At 43.6% G+C, this 20623-nt stretch overlaps 1 protein-coding gene across 2 annotated transcripts in view; it reads right to left on the reverse strand.

The window, feature by feature from the left end:
* EVC (EvC ciliary complex subunit 1) overlaps positions 1-20623 on the reverse strand; it is a 194127-nt gene that overhangs the window by 103514 nt on the left and 69990 nt on the right. The window contains exons 6-9 of one of the 2 annotated variants that reach the window (XM_089677392.1): positions 20449-20547; positions 17578-17715; positions 13592-13750; positions 10657-10873 (exon numbers count right to left, since the gene is read on the reverse strand). In XM_089677392.1, the coding sequence (XP_089533518.1) occupies positions 10657-10873; positions 13592-13750; positions 17578-17715; positions 20449-20547 (613 nt within the window). The remainder of the gene's footprint in view (positions 1-10656; positions 10874-13591; positions 13751-17577; positions 17716-20448; positions 20548-20623) is intronic. The other variant, XM_089677394.1, reaches the window with a different exon arrangement.

The following is a 20623-nucleotide window of genomic DNA, read 5'->3' on the forward strand; positions in this document are numbered from 1 at the left end:
TTAGGCGACCCTGAAGGTTGAGCGAGAGTGTTAAAAGCAGCGAGAAATGGAATACCCAGTATATCTAAAAAAGATTTATAATAGGCTGCTGAAAAACCATCAGGGCCCGGGCTCTTCCCCGGTTTCATCTGTTTTACTGCGGATTGCAGTTCAAGGAAGGTGAGATCATTTTCCAAAGCGTGCACCAGATCCTCTGAGAGGGCGGGTGAACCGTAGAGATGGAGAAATTCAGAGATCAAGGCAGTTCTAGATCTGTCCGAATGGATAGGGGGGCGTTCCTGAGGGAGGTTGTAGAGAGATTTGTAGTAGCGTTCAAAATGGGCGGCAATATCGGGGTTGGATGTAGCCTCAATGCCATCAGAGCCTCTGATTTTATGCACCGTCATACTAGCCCGTTTTTCACGAAGAGCTCTGGCTAGAAATTTCCCGCTCTTGTTTGCGAACTCGTAATACAGCTTATGTGAAAGAATGAATCTTTTTCTAACCACCTTACCCAGTTCCGTGAGAAGCTGCGTGCGTGTACTCGTGAGTTCCAAAAGAGTCGACGCAGCCAGAGTCTGTTTGTGTACTCTTTCCAAAGAGCGGATCCTATCTGAGAGGAGCTTCAGACGCTCCTGTTTGGCTTTCTTACGTCTCGTCGCAATGGCTATGAGGCTGCCCCGAATGACACACTTGTGGGCCTCCCATCGTGTGATGGGTGAGGTGTCTGACGAGCTATTCAAGGAAAAATATTCAACCATACTAGAGCGGAGCTCTTGAACAATAGCGGCATCTGCAAGAAGGGAAGCATCCAAACGCCAGTATTTGGAGCGCGGGTGCGAGATGGGGAACCGTAGCGTCATGGAGATGGGATGATGATCGGAAAGGACCATCGGTTCTATGGTAGCAGCATGGAGGAGAGGGAGATCTGGTTGCGACAAAAAAAAATAGTCTATCCTAGAATACTTATTGTGTGGTGGGGAAAAAAAAGTATAATCTTTAACAGTGGGGTAAAGTGTACGCCAGGTGTCATGTAATTGTAGAAGCTGTAATTGTATATGTATTTGCCTGAGGGCCTTGTAGGGTAAAAAAGAACTACCCGAGGAGGAGTCTAGCAGAGGGCTCAAAGGGACATTCAGATCGCCTCCAAGTATCAGTAACCCTTCCTGGAAAGCGGCTAGGGCAGAGACGATTGAGCGCAGGAAGGAGACCTGTTGAACATTGGGGGCATAGACATTGGCGAATGTGATAGGTCTGTTAGCGAATACTCCCTTTATAAACAGGTATCTACCTTCAGGGTCCACCATGGAATCCGTTATATGAAACTGGAGGTGTCTGGCGAACAGTATCGCAACCCCCTTAGACTTAGCCAGGGGGTTGGTGGCGTGGAGGACTGTGGGGAAGCAGAAATTGTAAAGCTTTGGAATGGAGTCTTGGCGAAAATGTGTTTCTTGTAAAAAGACCACATCCGCTTTCTGTTTGTGTAAGTAAGAGAGGAGCATGGAGCGCTTTTCGGGTATGTTCAGACCTTTGATAATAAGTGAAAGGAGTTTCAGAGACAATTGTGCCGGTTGTGAGGTGGAAGAAAGCATGACTGCTGGAAGGCGAAGCCTGAGTCCGAAGCTTAGGTATGCCGAGGATTCGGGGGATGGGAAAAGGAAGGGGGGAGGGAAAAAAAAAAAAAAAAGGGGGGGTGGAGGTGGAAAAGAAGAAAATAGATAGGATACGGCTTGAGGAACAGACCCGCTGTTCCACGTGAGAGAAAGAGAAACAGGAAAAGGGGAAAAGGACGGGAAAAAGGAAGAGAAACACAAAGATAAAAGAAAAGCTCAAAAAAAAGGATAAAGATAGAAGCCGAAAGAAAAGGATCAGTGGAAGCTCGCCGGGCTCACTGTGTGGGGAACGAGGTCGGCGTAAAACCAGGAAGTGCGCATCCGCCGGCCGGTAGCCCCCTATGGGAAATTATAAAAAAAATAAGGCAAGAATAAGGGGGCGGGGTTCGAGAGAGATAAGAGGTGTCAGGAGTCCGCAGGGGTGGAGCACAGGGAAGGTTTGGGTACCGGTCTTCCGTGGGGGATGAAGTGTTATGTAACATGCAGAAGAAGAAGACCTGGGCAGATTTATTAGAAGTATCGCGAGTGAAATATTGCCGAGCGAGGGGTCTAGCTATACGTAGTATTAAAGAAGTGTAAAGGCACATACAGAGTGACCGCATTGGGAAGGACAGCCTAAGCCAAGGTGAGCGTAAGACAGTAAAGGGGCACCTCGCTAAACGGAGAACAGCGAAAGACCCCTGCACATATTACAGGCAAACCGCATCACAAGGCAAAAAACATAACAAGTCAACATTATCAAAACATGAATGAGCATGACAATAACAGATAAAACGGCAATAAGCCCCTGTTCAGCAGTAACCAATGAAGCCCCCTAAGATCAAGGCCCGTCATCAAACCCACAAAAAAAAAAATAAGTATCAAGGGGACTAAATAAGACACAGGAAACCCCCCTCCCCCTCCCCCCACACACAATTATAGTAGCTGGCGCCCTCAGGGAAGCAAAAGGGGGAGAGCATCACCCCTCCTGGAATGGCGTAGGAGTGGGGAGGAGGAGGCGGAGGGAAGTGAGCATGGGGGTGAGCAAAGGCACACAGGCCCTCAGGTATGCCAATTCGGCCAAGTGAAAGCCGGGCTGGAGAGAATGATATGGTTCCATGTTGAAATGGCTAACCAGTAGCGGGGAGAGATGGCGCTCATCCACCCAACCAAACTCCACTGACTATACGAACAATAACACTCTCCAAAAAAAAAAAAAAAGCAGTTACCCGTCCCCGCCTACAATACACACCTCCCCGGAGACCACCCCCCGGCGGAATAAGAAAGACACTAACATATGCACACAGAAAATATAAAATATACGTTACAAATGGAGCAGGAATCACTTCCGAAGGAATGGGAAGGCCAGGCGTTCCAATGTCCACGGAGAGGGTGGGGGGGGGGGTGAACAAATCATCACAGAACAGAACAGCCCCAAGCGAGCAGCAGGACGTCCGCAAAGTCATGAGGGCGAAGTTCAGAGCTTGCCAGGAAGACGAGGCTGGAGGACCTTCATTGCCCAGGATGCATCCAAATGGTAATTGGAGATAGAAGGCTGGGAGACGGCACAAATCGATAGCCAACTGGAGGCGGAGGACTCGCTCTTGGAAGGCAGGAAGGAACTGTGGAGGCCCAAAATTTTTCGTACAGGATAGTGAAAGAGTCCCAGGAATCGCAGGCTGTCATCTTGACGAACAAGTAGGAAAGGCAGTAAAGTAGGAGTCCGACGAGCATTGATCATAGAGCGCCAGTGCACAACTGGAACATATGGGGCGAGTGGATGAAAAAAGGTGTGCAGTCGCAGTAGAACGTAAACACTCAGCAGTGTATGCATCGAAGAAGCAGTGTTGAGGGAAGGACAGGGACCATTAGGTTTCGCGTCGTGGCCTCCTGTGCGCTGGAGAGGCCGTCGGGCTAAAGGTAGTCGTGGCGTCCCCTATGAGGGGTCTCGGAGGGGTCGATGGGGCCATCCGCCCTCTACGATAAGACTGGCCGCGCCATTCCATAGCACTATCCTCGGCCACCAAATCCTGGGATAGCGGTAGTCTCATGGAGCTGTACCAATCAGGCAGGTCAATCAGCGGGATGTCTATGGTGGCACAGAAAGAGGGCAGTTCTTCAGGGGTTCGCAGGTTGTGAGAGCGACCACCAACCTGTACAGAGAGACAGAAGGGGAACCTCCATCGGTACGGAATGCTACGCGAACGTAGCGTATCCAGAAGAGGGCGTAAAGCGCGCCGCTGGCGTAGGGTGGTGCTGGATAAGTCCTGAAAAAGTTGTATTTCTGTCCCCTCATATAAAAGGCGCCCTCTGTCTCTAGCACAGCGGAGGACATCTTCTTTGAGCGGGAAGCTGACTAGGCAGCAAACGATATCCCTGGGAGGGTCTGCGTCTCCGCTCCTGGGGCGGATCGCTCTGTGCACACGTTCGATGTCAATCGGGGTTACTGGCGGGCGACCAAGGAGGTTATTGAATATGGCCATTGCTGCTTTGGGAATATCGGCATGTTCTACTGATTCTGGGAGACCGCGGATTCTGATATTACGCCTGCGGCCACGGTTATCTAAATCCTCAATATGCCTGTGTAGTTCTCTGATAGTGGAAGCGTGCACCGATGACTGATGTTGTAAATCAATAATGGCGGATCCAGTTTGCCTGGATGCGGATTCCACGTGTTCCAATCGCGAACCCATGGCCCTTAAATCATTATGCAGCTCCCCCAATGCTGCAGTGAGTGTGGCTGTCAGGGTGGCCTTAATGTCAGCTGCCACAGCCTGAAGATCCCTTAGGGACAGAGATTGTGAGGCAGAGGGGACATCATGCTGAGGCACTGTGTCTGGGGCTGCCTGCATATCAGAGCAGGGAGGGTTAATTGTGTCAGCAGCCGTAGAGAGGGGGGGGGAGGGGGAAGCAGCAGGAGAAGGAGAAGGAGATGGCTGCGGCCCGTCCCTGTGCTGCTGGGAGCGGAAGAGCTCCTGTATGTGCCTCCCCTGCACCCCCTGGCTCCGTGGGGAGCGCGATCGGGCACCGGATGAGGTCCGGTCATGCTTCCCCATATCGTGGCAGCTCTCTCTCACCCCGCTCCGTAGTGCGGCGATTCAGAGGGATCCGGCCGGCGGGAGCTCCCTCACTATGCGGCCATCTTCCAGCCGCGGCAGACCACGCCCCCCTCTAATTGGCATTTTAACACGTGTGTGTCACCTTGTGTGTCTGTACCAAGGCCAAACATTCCAGGGTATGTAAACTTTTGATCATGGTCATTTGGGTGATTTCTGTTATCATTATGATTTAAAAAGGAGCCAAACAACTATTTGATAATAGATGGCTTCATATGATCATCATCCTTCAATAAAAGAGCATTATTTTGCATGATCCGTCATATTTTCAATATCAATGCCAAAATTTCACAATTTCTGCCAGGGTGTGCAAACTTTTGAGCACAACTGTAAATCTGATGGTGACCGTTTGTGGGCTGCAGTCTTCAAGTCATTCCACAAATTTTCAATGGGGTGTAAGTCTGGCCTTTGACTAGGCCATGCAAGGCTATTCACCGTTTTCTTCTTCAACCACTGTTGGTCATTTTTGCTTTGAGCTCTGGGTCATTGTCATGTTGGAAGTAAACCTTCTTTCCATTGACAACTTTCTGGCAGAGGGCAGCAGATTTTTATCACGAATTTGATGGTATTTTGTCCCATCCATTTTTCCTTCTATCCTGACAAGTGCTCTAGTCCCTGCTGCGGAGAAATCCCCCCTTAACAAGATATCACCACTTCCATGCTTTACTGCAGAAATGGTGCTATTTGGATGGTGAGCTGTACTGGGTTTCCGCAAGACATATTGTTTAGTGTTGAGGCCAAATAATTCAATTTTAGTCTCATCTGACCAGAACACCTTTTTCCATGTGCCATCAGAATCTTCAAGGTATGTTCTGGCAAAGCTCAGTCGTGACTGCATGTGGCCTTTCTTGAGGAGTGTTTTTTTCTTGTAAGCAGCCCATACAAGCCACATTTGTGTTGAATTTGTGATATTGTTGTCACATGTACACAATGACCACTCTTTGTCATCAATTCCTGCAACTGCTTCAGAGTTGCTGTAGGCCTCTTATAGCCTCTGACCAGTTTCCTCCTGGCTCTTTCATCCAGTTTGGAGCGACATCTTGATCTGGGGAGGGTCTGTGTTGTACCAAATACCTTCCATTTCTTAATAATAGACTTCACTCTGCTTCTAGGCATTGATAAAGCCTTTGCATTTTTTTAATCCATCTCCTGACTTTTGCCTGTCCATAACTTCATCCCTGTGATCTTTTGACAGTGCCTTTCCACCCATAGTTGATTGTTTGCTTCAGTTGCACTACCAGGGTCTGACATGCTCCAGGAAAGCTCTTTTCATGGTGAGCTGATCAAAATGACCACAGTTGATCACCGTTGAAAGTCAAATGGCTTTGTGTGCCATTGAGAAGCTGATGAGATACACCCGATTGAATTTACAAAATTAATTTTTAGTAGGGGATGATCCTTTTTCCAACTCAGTGATTCTGTTTTTTTTTTTTGTTAAATTCTGCCATTTTGGTGTTATATCTTTCACTTGGATGTTATAAGTTGCACTATGTAAATACAGCTGGATAAAACAAATAATGGTGTCTGTCTTCATTTAAGGCTGCAAAGCAACAAAATGTGATTATTTTAACAGGGGTGATTCTTTTATACTGTATACCCACTGTATAGCGAAATTCTTTCAGTGGTATATCTGATAAACCAAATAAGACATTCATTGTTGGGTTTGCATACATACAAGGCTGTAAGACAGCATGACTGGCATGTCCTTACATGGAGGAAATTCTGATGCAGCTTCCTGACATATTTCCTATGCATGCTTAGTAGTGATGCCACTGCCAGTTTTTAACTGCAGTTACCACAGGTACTGTGGGATGCTATTGGCCGTGAAAATGTACTGATTCTTCCTGTTCCCTTTACTTACACTTTGGCAGAACACTTGAATTTAGCAGCCCTTCTTTTTGCATCTTCACACTCCTTATAGCCATGTTTAAATCATGGCATCCCAGATTAATGATGTGCCTTAATTTCTGGAAAGTTGAGGGAAACTGGTCCAATTTCATTTGTCCTGGTTAACATCTAGGATTGTAATCTCTACACCATTGTAATAAATGTAACTGTGTTTGAGACAAACTTTGATGGCGGGATCCCAATGTGTTGGTTTCCTACATTATTGTTTGTAAGCTACCTTTACTTATGTCATAAGGTAGGTTCACACCACTGTGCATGATAATGCATATGCATTAGCAATGTGCTTTGTGGTGCTTTGGCTGAGATGTGTTTTTACGTCCATTGTTTTCAGATGTATTGCAATAACACCGTAACAACAGTAAAAACAGATTTGAAAGGCTAAGTCCACTTTTATCAGCACGCTATGTTACAGCCATATTTAGGGTGTAACATGTAAAGTATTAATAAGAATTATATTTTAAAAATTTCTCTTCAAGGATAAGTTCATGTTTAAAAAAACAATAACAAATGCACATCTTTTTGCAGGTAAAAAAATGTGCATCTATTATTTTTTTTTTTTGGGGGGGGGGGCCTGTAAAGCATTGCACCCACACTCTGCAGATTACAGGTGCAATGCAGGTCTTCTGCAGACCATCAGTGTATCTGTCTGCTCGTATCTCGTATAGGCAGGCAGTTACATAATGACAGGAAGAATCAATGAACTACCTACAGCGCTCACGTAGTTCACTGAGGACTACAAGCCGTCAGCCACAAAGGCTGACAGTAGTTGTAGTTTCCTATTCACAGAACTCTGTGAATGAATGATGCGGCCGGGTGGGTGGAGCCCTGCATGGCAAAAATTATGTCAAATTGTGACAGCAGGTGCGGTGAGAAGATCCCCAGCCTGCTGTTACAGTGGGGACTTGGTGGGGTGCGGGGGCAGCTGCAGCAGTAACATGTTATGTGTGTTTCATTATAACATTTTATAAAAGGTGAATTTATCCTTTAAGGGCTGGTTCACACCACGATCGCACTACGGCGTTACTTTTAAAATTGCGCTGCACCAAATTACATGGCACTGCAATACCAGCAGTACCATGAGATTTGGTGCCGGCAAATGCACTGTGTTTGCAATCTGTTTTTGGGGTGCAGTTAACAATACACTAGCAACCTGCATGCAGATCACAAGGACAGTGCATTTGAACAAGGTGTGGGAAAGGGATGTTCTGGTTCGAACCGACTCTAAATGTGAGCTTTTTTGATAGCTTAAAAGGCATCCAAAGATCAAACTCAGGGAGTATGTGGGCACCTGAACAATTCTGTCCCTAAACCAGAGGAACACATCAGAACTTTCAAATACAAAAATTGCCGAGGAGACTTTACGCACCATATAAAAATCAAAACTTTCTTTAAAAATCCTTTATTCACATACAGTCAGGTCCATAAATATTAGGACATCGACACAGTTCTAACATTTTTGGCTCTATACACCACCACAATGGATTTGAAATGAAACAAACAAGATGTGCTTTAACTGCACACTGTCAGCTTTAATTTCAGGGTATTTACATTCAAATTCACTGAACGGTGTAGGAATTACAACAGTTTGCATATGTGCCTCCCACTTGTTAAGGGACCAAAAGTAATGGGACAATTGGCTTCTCAGCTGTTCCATGGCCAGGTGTGTGTTATTCCCTCATTATCCCAATTACAATGAGCAGATAAAAGGTCCAGAGTTCATTTTAAGTGCGCTATTTGCATTTGGAATCTGTTGCTGTCAACTTTCAAGATGAGATCCAAAGAGCTGTCACTATCAGTGAAGCAAACCATCATTAGGCTGAAAAAACAAAACAAACCCATCAGAGAGATAGCAAAAACATTAGGCGTGGCCAAAACAACTGTTTGGAACATTCTTAAAAAGAAGGAACGCACCGGTGAGCTCAGCAACACCAAAAGACCCGGAGACTACGGAAAACAACTGTGGTGGATGACCGAAGAATTCTTTCCCTAGTGAAGAAAACACCCTTCACAACAGTTGGCCAGATCAAGAACACTCTCCAGGAGGTAGGTGTATGTGTGTCAAAGTCAACAATCAAGAGAAGACTTCACCAGAGTGAATACAGAGGGTTCACCACAAGATGGAAACCATTGGTGAGCCTCAAAAACAGGAAGGCCAGATTAGAGTTTGCCAAACGACATCTAAAAAAGCCTTCACAGTTCTGGAACAACATCCTATGGACAGATGAGACCAAGATCAACTTGTACCAGAGTGATGGGAAGAGAAGAGTATGGAGAAGGAAAGGAACTGCTCATGATCCTAAGCATACCACCTCACCAGTGAAGCATGGTGGTGGTAGTGTCATGGCGTGGGCATGTATGGCTGCCAATGAAACTGGTTCTCTTGTATTTATTGATGATGTGACTGCTGACAAAAGCAGCAGGATGAATTCTGAAGTGTTTCGGGCAATATTATCTGCTCATATTCAGCCAAATGCTTCAGAACTCATTGGATGCCGCTTCACAGTGCAGATGGACAATGATCCAAAGCATACTGCAAAAGCAACCAAAGAGTTTTTTAAGGGAAAGAAGTGGAATGTTATGCAATGGCCAAGTCAATCACCTGACCTGAATCCGATTGAGCATGCATTTCACTTGTTGAAGACAAAACTGAAGGGAAAATGCCCCAAGAACAAGCAGGAACTGAAGACAGTTGCAGTAGAGGCCTGGCAGAGCATCACCAGGGATGAAACCCAGTGTCTGGTGATGTCTATGCATTCCAGACTTCAGGCTGTAATTGACTCAAAGTATTAAAAAGTGAAAGTTTGATTTATGATTATTACTCTGTCCCATTACTTTTGGTCCCTTAACAAGTGGGAGGCACATATGCAAACTGTTGTAATTCCTACACCGTTCACCTGATTTGGATGTAAATACCCTTAAATTAAAGCTGACAGTCTGCAGTTAAAGCACATCTTGTTCGTTTCATTTCAAATCCATTGTGGTTGTGTATAGAGCCAAAAATGTTAGAATTGTGTCGACATCCCAATATTTATGGACCTGACTGTACATAATTAATATTATATTAAAATTGTATATGAGTATGTCTAAAAATAGTGAACAGTTGTATGACAACATACAGTATATGCATATACGAATTGCCAGCTAATATCCTAAAACTCAACACGTTTCGTGAAACAACATTCACTTCTTCAGGAGCCAATTATATTTAATAGGCGAGAAACCATGTGATTAGTATACCATAGTAAGGACACATACCAAAAAGAAAATATCTGCAAAATGAAAAAACTTTCCAAAAAAGGAACAGTTGATGAGCAGTACAAATCCTAACTTACCCACCAACAATACATGTATAACGTATAAATCCGTTCTCTAGCAAAAGAAATAGGGTGCAATGGGGAAGCACCATGAGGAAAGTCTTGTCCTGGAGCTGTGGAAAGGGCAGGAGACCATCAAACAGGAAACACATAAGGGGTCACAGACCAGGGTGCCCACATATAGTGGGTAACTACAAAAAATGTATCTCAAGGGACAAAGATGTCAAACACATATCTAACAATATAAGATAAAGAAACAACGCCCAAGATAAAGACTTAGCCCTAGTGCATAGGGTTAAGAAGGAAAATAAAGGTGATTCCTGTGACAGACTGGCAGAAAGATTTTTTAATATATTCTTATATGCATAAATGCTATCATACAACTATTCACTATGTTGGATATACTCCTATGCAATTATGATTTTAATTATGTATGTGAATAAAAAGGTGGATTTTTTAAGAAAGTATTGATTTGTTTTTATGTGGTGCAACTCTTTTACAGTCCCCTAGGCATTTTTTGTATTTGAGAGTTCTTATATATTTAGGGATTGAGCTACATCTATATCCATGGTACCATATACTGTATTTAGTGTTGGGGTCTAAAACATGTGGCCTAATAGCAGAATGGTTTGCAGATAACGGACACTGCAATAACCTCATTTTCAGAATAAAGTGCACGGTTGCATGAATTAAACCAGACATTTCAGTAGTCCATCAGATCTGAAGAATATAATTGACACCACTCACCCCTGTTGTACCGTGACACCTCCTCCCAGAATGCTTTGAAGAGGTCAGTGAGGTGTCTCTCCTTGTGTTTCACAGTAATCTTCTTCTTTAAGGTCAGCTGTTCCAGGGTTTTGGAAACAGCACCAAGCCGGCATTCACTTTCCTCCTGTATTTGGTATTTCAGGGAATCCACCACCTTTGCCATGTGCTCCCAGCGGATCATCTTTTCTTGTATTTCCTTTAAATTTAAAATATGATCATTAGATTGTAAATTTGATATTTCTCAGAGGAAACATAAAAAGGATTATATACAGTGGAAACAGTCCAGCTTTTTTTTAGGGCTTTTGTTTAGCATCTAGGTGTAGCTGTAATGCATGAAACACCCCCTGTCCTGAATGGGCCCATTGTTGAAAAACTATGCCAATGTTCCTCATCTCCACTCTAAAAGCATCCCCAAAATGTTATTGTCAGGGATGCGGGTGTGACCAGAGATGTGTGTACTGACACAGGGAAACGTAGGCTTCAGATATGGTATAAATAAGACAATTTATTAAGACTAACAATACAAACATAAACGCAGTGCACCAAACCCCAAGCTAACACAAATACATACAACAAGGTGAAACAAACCCAAACTGATATAGATACACAGGTACATAAACATATAGAGCACAACGTAGTCAGGCAGGCCGGGTCAATAACTATCGGGCAGGTAGGTACAGGAGGAGCAGGCGGAGAGAATGGTCAGGGTCACAAGCCAGGGATCAAACAGGAGAAGTCAGCAGAGGTCAGGATCAGGCAGGGTCGGCAACAAGTCAGGCAGAAACAGGAACAGGAATGCAGGTTACAAGGTACAGGGGCCCATGGAAAAACACACACCAAGGCCCAGACTGCAGGTCTGGCCATCCCTTAAATACACCTGCAATCAGCCCCAGGTGATGGCTAATTGCTGAAGTGAACCTCTGGTTGTTGAGAGCACCCGCTGGCCAGCCCTGGTACTGCAGCCCACAAGGCAGGTGAGTCCCACCACTATTGGCAAGTCCATTCCTGACAGTTATACTTTACGTTGGACAAGTAACTTAGGCTTAAATCCCCCTCCTCCCAAAAAAAACCCCATTTACCTACACTAGGTTTTCCTATTAGGTGTATCATCGCACTCATCTTTTGATCTTCTAAACTCCATGCACAGTGTCATGTCTCTCTTCAATGACATGGCCAGTCAGTGTGCAGCCAGTAGGGACTGGTCCCAGGCTGCTGTGTGGTACTTAAGCTCAAGGGAGCAGACAAGCTGTATGTTCTGGTAGTGAGCACAGGTTTTGTACAGGCTTTGGTTTACAACACAGCTTAGGGTGACCACACTCTTTCGGCTTAGCAAGCAGCTTAGGGAGCATTGTCACCCTAGGACAGTCAGTTAAAGAAGTATCACCAGGCTGAAAGTAAAAGTAAGAAAATAAATATAGTGCAGGAACAAGTACAGGGTTAGCTACTATCCCATTTTTTATTTTAAAGTTTACATACTTTTTAACTGCTGGCTTGGTAATTTTTTCACAGCCTTTTCTACTGAGGAAACATCTCAAAATGTTGGGGATACTGGAGGACAGGAGTTAAACTGGCAATACAGGGTTAGGTTTTTTCAGTTCAGACAGCAGAAACAGATTCCTCTATTCACACAAAAGAGGTGGATTAAGGATTTAGAACATTTTCTAACATGTCCCTTCGACAGAAATTGCTTAAAATAGAAGTATGGGGTTTGTTTTGCCCATTTATACTTCCCAGGTGGATGCAGCATGGGTGCAATGCTGCATCTGTCCCCCGCCGGCTCTAAGTGTGAGAACTCACATGATCATTCAGTTCTCACAGCTGCTCTGAGCAGAGAGCGTTGACTGTCACTGTCAGGGGGAGGGAATGGCTGGATCAGGCTATCAGCAGATTGCTGAGAGCAGGGGCGGACTGACCATTTGGAAACTCGGGCACTGCCTGAGGGCGAGGGCCTGGAGTCAGTAGGGGGCCCAATGAGATGCCCCTGGTACCTTTTTCATAGGCTTTTTTGAGTTTGGGCAAGGACACAGGGGCCCCATGATCCCCTATTGCCCGGGGGCCCCATGAGTTGTCAGTCCGCCCCTGGCTGAGAGGCTGAGCCAGGTACCATTCCATACCTTGGGGTGGACCCAGACTTTAAAGTCGGGATCTTTCCCCAGCCTGGAACGGCTGACTGACAAAACAGGTCACAGGAGTGCAGGACGAACTGCACTCCTGTGATCCACAGCAGAAGAACAGCCAAAAGAGCTTTGGCTGTACTTCTCCTTTAAACAATTGCCTACTGTCAAGCAGAGAAGCCCACACACACTGATCATCCCAGCAGGGACTGGCTATTTCAATCTCTGTATGGCCAGCTTTAAGGAACGGTGCTCTATTCCAAACTCAATGTCTTGTATGTCTGATGACACCTTTCTGCTTCAATCATGGTCTCACACACCTAACTCTCTGAATGTTTTCTGACACCCTAGCCTACAAATATCCTAGGCTGCCCATCACATATCCCTGGGGTGTCCCCAATGTCACACTCGGGTGATGCTGCAGGCTTGCCCAGAATAGTACAGAGAAGCTGCTGAAGAATAGACATTCTATTGAGATCAAAATACTCAGGGGATCTAGAGTACACTTCCTGATTGTAGCACATGTGCAGTTTCCAAGATACCATTAGATCATTTATGTTGTGCATGAAATTGCTTTTAAGGGAACAAGAGGGGTAATGAATGCTATTCTTCATGTTCCGTCAAAAATTGGAATTCGCAATAAAATGTTAATAGAAAAAAACCTTCAAAAGAGAATAAGTGAAAAAACCCACAATCAAGAAGCACGTAAAGACAAAAAAGTATTTTATTATGAGTGTCGGGGAAACTCTCACTAGTTAACATGCCCCTTGGGTACAGAAAATGATGTAATGTAAGATTACCATGGCCAGCTCCTCCTGAGAGTCACTCAGGATGCTCTCCACTACAATCATTTTTGATATTAGGTTCATCATAATTTTTCCAGCTTCATCGTATGAGCATTTCACCTTCTCCTGGAGAAACTGATGGGTGCTCTCAATCTGCCTCCAGAAGCCTTCTAGCTGTATCAGAATAAATTACAAAAAAAGAATTTCATGATTATCAGTGTAAAGCACTGACTGCCAAAACTCAGTTTTGGATGGATGCACAGCTGGCATTACTTATATCTGTCAAAGACTGCACTAGTGAGTTCTCCGCAGCTCATTGGGTCTGTCCATTTGCTGCAGCTTTTACAAGGTGGCTTCCGCTGGGACTTTACATTTTACAATAAAACAAAAACTGAAAGAAAACATTTGAATACACAGACAACATACACAGAAGGGAACTGTATAACCTGCCAATGGATGTGCATTTCTGCCTTCAGATTTACACAGCCCATTACACAGCAGTCAGCAAGATGACAGTAGTGTCACCTCCCCAGTCCAAGCTTGCTGACTGGACTGTAAGAGGGCAGCGGCAGAGAGATGAGGTAATCTTTCTGCTCACTCCTCCATTCGTATATTATTTTTATCACATTTGCATACAGTATACCTGCTCTTAATGCTGCCCCTCCTTTTTCTAGTCTGAGGACTGCTATAGAGGTGGCTACAAGGGATTGACACCAAGTCAGATTTAGGTACTTTCAATGGTTGTAATTGAATATACATTTCTTGGTTTATTACTGAATACATGGCTGCATTTGTTTGTATCTTTAAGATTTCCTTGGGTTAAGCTTTAAATGAAAATGTAAGTTTTTGCAAATAAATGCACCCAGAAATATGCATTTATTATTTTTTGAGCCTGCAAAGTATTACACTTGTAATCAGGGGATTGTGGGTGCAATGTGGGGATTGTGGGTGCAGACTCTTTTCCCCAGCCCCAGGTCTGTACAGAAGTACAAATCTTCAGCTACAGAGCCGGAGCAAGTATCGCTGAGCTACAATTATGGTGATCGCACTTGTGCTCCATGACCTACAGTCCCTCTGCTGTGCCGACAGATCGGACTTGCAGTTTTTTTCATTCACAACTTCCTGTGAATGAATGACATAACCGTGCAGGCGAAGCCACAGACAGTCACACCACTTCAAATTTGACAGGTTGCTGTGAGAAGAACCCAGAAATCCTGTAAAAGGGGAGGGGGGGGGGGGGGTTGCATACTGACCATGGTTCATGATACACATTTGACATGAAACATGGTAAGAAAGGTGCAATTATCTTTAAAAAGAACAGAACCACTCAGACTCTACGGTTTGTAGCACATGGGTAGACATTCAGCTAAGGGGTCATTCACACCATGGACGTCAGTTTTACTGCATGCATTCTGCAGGGGCACAACAAAATCAATTGTTCTCTATGTGCCCTGTTCACACCACAACATTAGTATCACGTGCAGATTTTTTCTGCACAGGAATCTGCAGCGTGTATAAAACGAATTGAAGGAAACACAAACTGATGAATACTGATGTCTCTGTAAGTGAAATCTGCACATGCATGTATGGTGTGAACGAGGCCCAACACAAAAAACACTTGCGCAGAACTATACACTGGGTCCCACAATTGATACAAAAGCCAGCAGGGTAGTTCATGCTCTCAGAATTTACACATATCTGAAATATTTTCAACCTAAAGGATATAAATGTGAGCTGTCAGCATGCACTATTAATGAAACAATATAGTGCAAAATCTTGTGAGCTGCTATGTGTAAACCAAAATACTAAAATGTGTGATTCACGCACATTATTCACACTCCCATACAAAATGTGTAAAAATACAATCAAACTATACAGTGTCACGCTTCACCAGCATGCATGTTCATACACAGCAAACATCAAATCGTATATAGTATAAAATAGTCCCAAATTGCAATATGATTTAGCTTCACAGTTGTAATATACTCCAATTCCAAAGTGTTGCTCAAACACCCAGTGCTTCAGTGATATGTGCAGCCAAAGTTATCCACCTTCACCAGCTGTGCTCTCACCTAGTATATATGACCAGATCGTTAGGTGAGGTCATGTATTGCATGCGTCCCCTAATTTGGACTGATGTCTGTGGTTCAATGGTACCGGTACGTCATTTCAATATATATCCTCCTTCTCAATACATCTCCACCATCATGTTTATACTGGGAAGAAATGACCAGAACATAGTGTTTTATCCCTATAAAATATTTATTAATAAAAACAGTATTCCACTCACAGGAAAATCCCCCTGATGCCATGTGACCCGGTGGCGTAACACGTAGGGGAGGGGCTTTGACATCATAACGCTCGTGAACAGGTCTGAGGATAAAGCCGGCTGTTCAGTCTTGAGTTTTAGGGTTGGAGGATCTTTAAATAACATTGCACATCATTAGAGATGTATTATAAGAAGTGCATTATTACTTTATAAGTGTGAGTGGAATACTGTTTTGTATTAAAAAACATTATATAAGGATAAAACATAATTTCCTAGTAATCTCTTCTCGGTATAAACATGTTGGTGGAGATGTATTGAGAAGGAGGATATATATTGAAAGGATGTACCGGTACCATCAATTCTTTACTATCAATGAACCACAGACATCAGTCCAAATTAGGGGATGCATGCGATACATGACCTCACCTAACGGTCTGGTCATATATACCAGGTGAGAGCACAGCTGGTGAAGATGCATATATACATGAATAACTTTGGCAGCACATATCACTGAAGCACTGGGTGTTTGAGCAACACTTTGGAATTGGAGTATATTACAACTGTGAAGATAAATCATAGTGCAATTTGGGACTATTTTATACTATGTACGATTTGATGTTTTTGCTGTGTATGGACATGCATACTGTTGAAGTGCGACACTGTATAGTTTAAGAATGCACTACTAATGAGTTGGTGTCATTGATAGGAATACCTACCCCAACAAGGAGTCACATGGCCTGACACTACTGCGTCACAGAGGTGCTCTCAAGAACTTTCAGCCTTGTCTGGGAACTGGTAATTTAAATCACCTACTGTCTTCATCTTTTTAAAACTCCAAAAATGATAATTCACTTCAAGTCTATGTATCCCCCACCCATTTTCACGTAGGCATACCAAAATGTGTCATTGTAGCTAAACACCCAACGCTGCATTATTAAGAATCTGTCAGGGAGGTGAGACAGCACCATTCACCAGCAGTACAGTGGATCTGGAAATTCTGGTGGGGATATATAAAGTTCCTCAGAAACACAAGAAGCCAGCTTGGAACGGACATAAACCAATACTACAAGTCTATAGTGACTGGAATTCTTATAATAATACAAAGGACAGTTAGCACAGCAATGCTATAATATGAGGGCTGTACTGAAAGTAATGTAAAAGTGGGCATAACATTGACATACGTCATTAAAATGTCACATGTTGGTAGAGTAACATATCTTCTACAGTATCTCTTCTTCTTTTTCACTGCAGGTAAATAATGTGTTCCAAGCAAAAGCAGCATGTTGTCACTGAGTTCTTGATGTAGAGGAGCAGGCTGGCCAACATCCACTGAAAGCTACAGATTGTTTATGGAGATGACACCATTGACAAGAGTCACCAATGACAAGACATTGCATTCTGTAGCCTTCTGTGGATGTTGGACAGCCTGCACCCTTCCTTCATCAATAACTCAACGACCGCATGTTGCTTCTGCTTGGAATCTGTTCATTGACCTGCAATTAAAAAAGAAGAAGAGTTACTACAGAGAAAAACTTACTCTAACAACATGTGAAATTTGAACAACCTATGTAAGTTAATAAAAAAAGTTATGTCCACTAGTGCATTACTTTCAGTACAGTCCTTGTACAAACTGACAACTGGTTGCTGTAAACAGCTGCATATCACATCTCTTTGTGCCATGATATTCAGTATAGACCTTGGTGGGGGTCATTAAAACCTATTTTGTACATACATTTTGAATGAGATGGTCGGAGTATTCTCTCTCCCTTCTTTCAATGTCCTCCATAGTCTGAAATTCCATTGCCTGTCCTCGAGTCTGCTTGCTGGAAGCAATTCTAGAGCGGTATGTCTGTTCCAGCTGCTCCAGCTCCTGATGCAGAAATAAAACAGCTGCAAGCTTATCTATATTTAGTATAACTAGACAGTCAGAGCATCTGCAAAAGATGTAGAGCAGCCCTGCAATACATCAGCAAAGCCTATAGTTTCAGGCTATACTATTTAGAGAACAAATTCATTTCTAAAACGAATCTAGCATTGAATACATTTTTCATGGTACTGTAAGTGTATGTATGTTAAATGAGGTGTTCGTATACCACTTGCAGGTATTTCTGACAGAGATCAAAGTATTCCTTCTGACAATACTGTATTCTAATTATATCTCCAGAAGGATGGGCCCATTTTTATTGAAGCCTATACAGGGTCAGCATCTAATTACTGGACTGGGACTGGCTCAGAGCTGACACGATCACGTAAATCCTGTCCCTGTGCATTTCTTGGCAGTGTTCTTAAAGGTGTGACACAGATTATTATTTCTCACATTCTTGCGATTCTGTGCATCTCCTGTTTGATGTGAGTGCAGTGCATTTTCAGCTCATTCATTTGAATAGGCTGAAATTGCACTGCATTGCACCAAAATTAGCGCATGCACTACTTCAAAAAACGCACTGCAACCGGATCGCATATTACTTCTGTACTATGCAATCTGGTGCAGGCAAACACACTGCGTTTGCGACCTGCAATTGGGGTGTTAGCATCACACTGACACCCCTGGCAGATTGAAAGGGCTGTTCATTTTGAACCCGGTGCAGCAAACGTGGACATGGAATGCAGATTTCCTGCATCTCGTTCTGGTGTGAACAGGACTTATGGGAAAGCTTCCTCCTGCCTGCAGCTGACTGATGATACCATCTCAGCCTAGGCAAAGTCATTGGGTTGGAGTTCTTTACAAATAAATGGTAAAAAAGTTTTGAAAAATATCCACTGCAGCAGACTAAAGCTAGGATCATACCTTTGCATTTTCATTTTCATGCATTTTTTAAAATTGTTTATTTTGTTGTCACACAACAGAAACGTGTTTACAAAAGTGTAGACATCACTACTATGAGATTTTCCAATTGCATTACAATTAAAGTGGCATTCCAGTCCTAACCTAACTCTAAACCTACTCCCACCCCCATTCTAAGACTAATTCTATCTAACCCTGTAAAGAAAAGATTCCTATACTTAACTATTCTGATGCCACTCCGGTCCGGTCTCCAACAGCGGCTTCAATATGCAGAGAGAAAGCGGACAACGGCTGGAAATGCCCAGGAGATGACCTCACCCATAGACTTACTATGGGGCATCCATTGTTGGCTGCCCCTCCTCTGCATAGAAGCTGCCGCTGACAGCCGATCCTGGGACCAGAGCAGCTTCAGAATAGGTAAGTATACAGATCTTTTCTTTACAGGGTTAGAGGGTTAGATGGAATAGCCTTAGAATGGGGGTGGGAATAGGTTTAGCATTAAGTGGTTCTAAAGGCAGAAGGTTTTTTACCTTCATGCATTCTATGCATGAAGGTAAAAAATCTTCTGTGTGCTACTCCCCCCACAGCCTCCTTAATACTTACTTGAGCCCCTTCTCGATCCAGCGATGTGAACGAGAGCCTCAGCTGTCCTGGGACTCCCTTTCCTCAGAAACAGCAGCAGGAGCCATTGGCTCCTACTGTTGTCAATCACAGCCAGTGAGCCAATGAGGAGAGAGCAAGGGTGGAGACACATAGAGCTGGGCTCGAAAGCGAGCATGCACCAGTGCCCTCATAGCAAGCTTGCTATTGGGGGCACTGGTCAAGAGGGGGAACCAGGAGTTCTGGCGGGGGAACTGAGAAGACGAGGATTGGGGCTGCTCTGTGCAAAACCATTGCACAGAGCAAGTAAGTATGACATGTTTTTTTTTTTTTTTTTTTAAAGCTGAACTTTTAATACCACTTTACAGTATGACTGGAGTTGTTCTTTACGTGGCACACCATGATATACTACATTTTGAGGGAAACTATACTTTTTACCTGATTCAAGAGCATTATCAAACATAATAGTATTTATTGTATGGGTGGTCAACTTTATGTAGAATGGTGTAGAACAGTTGGATAGGGCATGAAATGGAGTAGGAGTGGCGCAAGGTCTGAAAAAATTGGAAAGAAAAATAGAAGGATGGGGGGACGGTTAGAGGTCCATTCTATTCATGTGTTTGATAATGCGTTTTTCAATGCTCATTGATGCCAGATTTGTGTTGATGTGTTTTTAAACAGCTCTCATAGATCATGCTTGTTGACCAATCAAAAACTATTTGGGCTTGTTACCAGGGCTGAAAACAGATCAATGTTGTGTTATCACGCATTACTTTTATATGCCTCAAAATGCCTTTGATCACATGTTTAAAATGTAAATGTGTAAACGGGGTCCACCTAAATTGCCAGGTCCACCTAAATTGGTTTGAATCATATTGCTCTTGCTGTGGGTGTGCCCGTATAACAATGGTACAAGAATTATACTGCAAGATCTTTCAGGGGCAGAGACTGGTGTAAGCGGCTGTTCATCAAAGTTCCTGAAAGTCACGTCTTAGAACAATTGCACTACACACTATTCAGTATAGAAAAACAAAAACAAAAAAAATACATTATTCACAAGAAAACACACAAAGTGAGACAAATCATGCATATTAGGGAATTTGTCTTTGGGCTGTTGTTAATTCATCTTGATTTAGTACGGTAGCCTGGAGCTCTCCTTTAATCAATATTCAGCATAACATACATTCTAAGAAGGGAGAGAAGAAGATGAAGTCTTACAGTCTCCTTTGATGAAAGGATGTGCATGTACAGGTCTCTATCTATCTTCTTCTCCAGCAGTAGGTCAGTCAGGCTGATGCGAAGAATCTGAACAAACATCTAGAATGCAGGATTATAAAGAGGAAAAATCAATGTTGTAGTGAATGCAAGGTGTGAGAGTCACAGCAGAGCGATT

Source organism: Staurois parvus, unplaced genomic scaffold (assembly GCF_062004578.1).
Source record: "Staurois parvus isolate SC_StPar_1 unplaced genomic scaffold, SC_StPar_1.0 ptg000186l, whole genome shotgun sequence".
Lineage (NCBI taxonomy): Eukaryota > Metazoa > Chordata > Amphibia > Anura > Ranidae > Staurois > Staurois parvus.